General features: G+C 44.8%; 1 protein-coding gene across 4 annotated transcripts in view; it reads right to left on the bottom strand.

Moving 5' to 3' along the window:
* Nucleotides 1-4,561, bottom strand: part of CISD1 (CDGSH iron sulfur domain 1) — a 20,908-nt gene extending 16,347 nt beyond the window's left edge. The window contains exons 1-2 of one of the 4 annotated variants that reach the window (XM_025214159.1): nucleotides 4,393-4,518; nucleotides 2,290-2,381 (exon numbers count right to left, since the gene is read on the bottom strand). Coding sequence is in view for 1 of the 4 variants with exons in the window: in XM_006032405.3 (XP_006032467.1) it covers nucleotides 4,393-4,423 (31 nt within the window). In the remaining 3 variants the exon portion in view is untranslated. Of the gene's footprint in view, nucleotides 1-2,289; nucleotides 2,382-4,169; nucleotides 4,366-4,392 lie in introns of those variants that run through there. The other 3 variants (XM_006032405.3, XM_025214160.1, XM_025214161.1) reach the window with 3 other exon arrangements.
* Between the last annotated feature and the right edge of the window lie 659 nt (nucleotides 4,562-5,220).

The following is a 5,220-nucleotide window of genomic DNA, read 5'->3' as shown; positions in this document are numbered from 1 at the left end:
ATTGACTTAGTTTTAGAAAAAAAGCACCAAAAAGCCCGGCTGACCCGCCCTATCTATACAGATGCTGCAGAGCTGGGTCGAAGTAACATGCTGCCTCCTGCAGTAAAGCACCAGGCGTTTTCATTTTATTTTTTAAATGTCTGCAAGCAACCTAAAGGTTTAAGTCTATGGTAAAGTCCATTTTATTGTATGGAGCATTCATGAGAAGAATGATTAACCCAAATCATTTGTCATCTTGTTTTTTTGAGGAAATGAGAGGAAAATGGGTCTCCATTAAAGGGAAAATTTAAATACTGGGCTAATGAAGCAAAAACAATATGGCTGTTTCCTAACACTTTGGAGCCTTTCCTATACTCCTTAGCTATATCTGCATTACTTGCACAAAGAATAAAGGCCAAAAATCAAGCAGATCCTCATGGTTTGTTTTAACATTGACTACTTTGTTCATTTTTGTTTTCATATCATCATACACTATGTTGTGTTGATTTTGTTTAAATTGATAGACGGTATAATCTTACTGTATGGTTTTTTTTAAAGTTATAAATTATACAAAATGTTGTTTTATTATGTATAGCTGTTATTGCTCATTGTATTGTATTGCTTTGGGAAAAAGCTGTAAATAAACTACTACTGCTGCCAATTTTCTTCCCAGCTATTTTTGCTGCTGCAGTTATAAACCCAAACTTGTTGCACAGCACTGATAGTGATTGAAGTAGCATCTAAACAAGATGCAAGCAGCTGACTGATTTATTGATTGAATTGACTAACACTGTGAACAGTAAGGTAATTGTTCTGTAGTGAAGCGTAATGAGGTCCAAACAGCTGAATACGCTTGGTATGCTTAACACAGCACAAGTGATACCTTTTTCAGTAGTGTACAAGCATAGGCAACCACCAGCTAAGGTGCCAGAGCATAACATGCAAAGGCATTTTGCTTAGCACGCATGCCTCGGGCGGACCATGGGGAACGGGCTAGGGCTGCACTGCCACAAGGATCAGGCCGCTTGCAGCTCCCCAACTGTCCACCCCTGCTACACTAACATGTTATAAGTCAAGATTAAGGGTGTTTTTGGCACCCTGCCCAAGAATATTGCCAACCCCTGATCTATAGAGATGGCAGCCAGTAGGAGGTATACATGAAAACTGCATTATAAAAATGCAATGAACAAATTACTTTATAAAGTGTTTGATACAGAAATAAGCAAGTTCATCAAAACAGAATTTCTATTTAAACGCTAAACAAAAGGAAGTTGTTATTTGTAATTAGCGACCTGACCCAATGGTTTCTAGACTTCGGACACTGAAAGATTACAGAAGTCCTCTCTTACACCTTGTTTATATTCATAGATTAAAAGAAAAAGGCAGCTTTTCCATTTTCTCAGTTCCAAGCCTATTTCTCAAGTAGTCAAATACACAAGGAAGTATTCACTTTGTACCTTCAGAAAAGGTCACAGCTGTGAGAACCATATAAATGAACCTAGTGCCAGATGCTTAGCTAGCAAGCTCCACCAGTTCAGTGGCTGGAGAAAGAATTTGACAGCAAATATACTAATATTCCTACTTTTAATCTTTAGATGGGTTGTGTCAAATTCTAGACTTAGTGTAGGTTCTCAGTTTCAAAGTAGGTCTTTGTATCCAATCCTGACATGAGGAACTTGAAACAAGTAAGTTACTTTCATATTGCAGGTAAAGGACATTTTCTGTAGTGGACACTGGATGATACTCACAGCCAGTAAGAAAAACAAAAGAAGGCTAAGAGAAAAAAAAAATAATAAGGAAAGGGAACAGCAACAAAAACGGATGTGAACTGTGGACCGAAGAAAGTGTAGCAAAGTAGTAAGTGCGAAATAGAAGTGAAAGAGCAATTTGGTAATAAAAACATCATGAATTCTCATGACAAAAGGAACAAGTTTATTCATCAAGCTACCACCAACAGAATGCATGTCAAGATTTCCCATTCAGAACACAAGAAGTTCGGTCATCATGTTTTCCCTCCCCTCCATTCTCAGGCTGAAAACATCAGTGGGTTTCTAGGATGGGTCTTCAAGGCTAGATCTAGAAGATCTATCCAAGCTTTACAGAAGACTTATTTGCATGAACTGTGACACCCCTGTCATCTGGTATGAGCTCCTTTAAATAGGTTATGGCACAAGAACAATTTGTTTTATACCACATCTTCTACAATTCAACAGAACACTATTAGGCAGTACAGTAAAGTGTTACCAAACATTTTAACATAGATTTAAAACTGGACAATCAGTAGACTGTTCAACATGCTTAACCTGGTACCTGCCATCTCAGTTTCCTCACGTACTCCACCAAGATCAACTGACTGCATCCCAGACAACTGTGCAGCCCAAGATAACTGCCACAGCTGAACTCTAGAGTGAAAGCAGTAGTCAGTGAAGCAAATAAACCATTTTTTCCATATCACAGTATTTACAAGAAACATGAGGCAGTGGCCAGTTTTAATCTGCAGTTTTAGACTGACTGCAATAACAACACAATAAATAAAAGCACTGTTAAGTGAAGATCAGACATGTTTGGCAACCAAAAAAATAAGTGAGTGACTAAACTGTGGTCCAGACCACACTACCTGTTACCATATACCTTGTAGGAGCAAGAAGACACAGAGAGAGGAAGCTCAGAACAGAAGCCAGACCACTAAACATCCTTGTAACTTGTCCTCTTGAAGACTGGCCTTGCATCATTTAAGAGCTCCCACATACCAGTAAGCAGTGACCCTGGAACAGTAACAGCTATGCGCAAAGAGGGTCTCCAAAGAAAAAAATAACTCTTCATTGGCAGACATCTTTGACTTACACCTCCAAGTAAATATCCAATTAGCCAGAGGCTGCTATCAAATGACAGGGAAGCGGAAGAAAACACCTAGCTTCTTCTACCCAGCTGATGGATAAAAACAGAGATACTAGGCTTTTTCATCAAAGTGCTGTCCACAGACCCTGCTAAGCCCATTTCTCCCTAGACAAAATCCAACCATCAAGTCTTTTCCTTCTCCCTGCCTACGCCTCAGAAGCAGACCTCCCCTACCCAAGGCATTTCCTTTTTGCCATTATCCTCCCAGTGACTTCCCCACCTCAAAGAAAGTTACTGAGGCATCATAATAATCCTAATATCATTGGGGACATGCGAATGCTCCATTTTTACCAGACACACACCTCAGCAATCCTTGACACCCCTACCTTTTTATGGGACTTTCACTGCTCTTCTATGTTACTTTCCAGGCAGCCCCTTTACTCTTGTACCAGCTACCAAACAATTTGTTTTCTCTTTTTTCCCAACCTCATTTTATGCAAATTAAGGATTGGGGCCCCATTTCTCTTGTTCCCCAGAGTATGAGCTTCAGTGAGCAGCTCAGAAGCTTGTTCTGACAATCCCCTTCTATTTTGGAAAACAGAACTGGGGGGGGGGGGGGAAAGAAATCAAAAAAGAAAAGGAGTTATTAAACCCTCATATACAGAAGTGTGTGGGGGAGGGCATTTTCTGTTTTGAAAAAAAAGAAAGAAAGAAACTTATTCCTAATCAAACAAAAAAAAGTCACCTTTGAAATTCGCTGACAGTTCATCCCTGAACCAGATAGAGAAATGCCTGCCCCCTCCAATACTGGGGTACCTTTATGCTTCAAGTATAATGCAAGCAGACAACACACAGTGTTACAGCAAGTTGTTCTCCATACCTTTAAAGGTGAAAAAGCCTATCCAAGAAAAGACTCTGCAGTGGGGAACTGCTGCCTGATTCCAGCTGTGATGGGACTTTCGAGTTTAACAAAAGACCAACCTAACAAGTGAGACTTAAAGCTCTTCTTTTAAGAGCATCACGTGGGTGATTTTTGGCAATTATACAAGCAATGCAATTCACCTTTCCTAGTGAGAGTAGCTCACCAAATGCCCCTCCTCCACAAGCCTCTCTTGACTGATTAACAACAAGGTTATCATCAACTTGGCCATAACCTACGCACCAGGGCACATGACTACAATATCATTCACAGGAGCCTGCCCTTTTCCCTTAGCATGGGGCAAAGGAAAGGAACCAGTTTTCCAGAAATAGTTTAATTCATTGTCATGAGTTGAAAAGCACGTGAGTGCCACGCTTGCTCAGGCAGGAAGGCCACTTTTGCAAGTCACTTTAAAGAAACAAAGGTGCATTACTGAAATGGAAAGAGAGGTCGTTAGTTCGCTACGCAATTCTCCCGTCTCGTTCCCATCCAGGGGCTTTTAAACGCAGCGCAGCAGCCCCGGCGCTTCCCTCGGGCCGCTCATCCCGCTTCAGTCTCCTGCACAACCCGGCGCTCAGGAGCTCGCAGGGGCTCCGGCTGCGCCAGGCCGGCGGCTCCCGCCGCCCGCAGGAGAGCCCGCTCCCCGCTGCACCTACCCCGCACAGCCGAGTTGCCGCTCAGCCCCATGGCTGCGCCGCCCGCCTGTCTGGAGGACACCAGAGCTGCTCAGCAACAGGCGCGCACGCGCGGGGCCCAAAGACGCTCTGGGGGGCGTGGCCGCGCCGCTCTTAAAGGGGCCGCGCGGCGCTGCCGCTTGCGCTGACACGCCCCTCGCGCGACCTCGATGACAAGCTCCCGGCAGCTGCCTCCTCGGGTTTCTCGCCTCGTGGAGGCGTTTGGCCCTCGGGAGCTTCCGTCACGGGCCCAGCGAAGGTAGGGCAGGCAGCAGCGACGAGGTTTGACGTCATCCCTCGCGGCCTTTGGCCCGTGTAACGTCACACTGCGGGGCCGCTCCCTGCGCTTGCCACGCCCAGCTCGGCCCGGCCTGGCCCTGCGCGGTGGCGGGTTTAAGCCGAAGCAAATCCGCGCAGCCACCGAGGGTGGCGGGTAGCAGTCTCTCCCCTGCGTTTGTGCCGGCTGCAGCGCCTGGCCCGGACTTGGGCGGATGGCCGCTAGCACTGGGACAGCCCTGGGTCCGGTTGCCAACTTCCCAGAATTCCCCTGGAGACTCCAGGAATTAAATATAACTCCAGGAGACTGCTGAGGGTCACCCAGGAGACGAAGAGAGAGCAGTCATTAAAGTAAATAGTAAATGTTGAATCAGATTTATCCAGTAGTCCAGTGGGATTTTAAAATGTAATAGTCATGTCGCATTCCTGACGTAAAATCTAGATGCTGTAATCCATAACTGATATACGCAAGCACGCTGGCCTGTTCACGCTGTGTGGCGGGCACATTGGCGTTCCAGAAACCCAGAAGAGATT

The sequence above is a fragment of the Alligator sinensis genome, unplaced genomic scaffold, assembly GCF_000455745.1.
Source record: "Alligator sinensis unplaced genomic scaffold, ASM45574v1 scaffold1274_1, whole genome shotgun sequence".
Taxonomy (NCBI): Eukaryota; Metazoa; Chordata; order Crocodylia; family Alligatoridae; genus Alligator; species Alligator sinensis.
The sequence above is the reverse complement of the archived record's forward strand: the minus strand, read 5'-3'. Positions and strand labels throughout refer to the sequence as shown.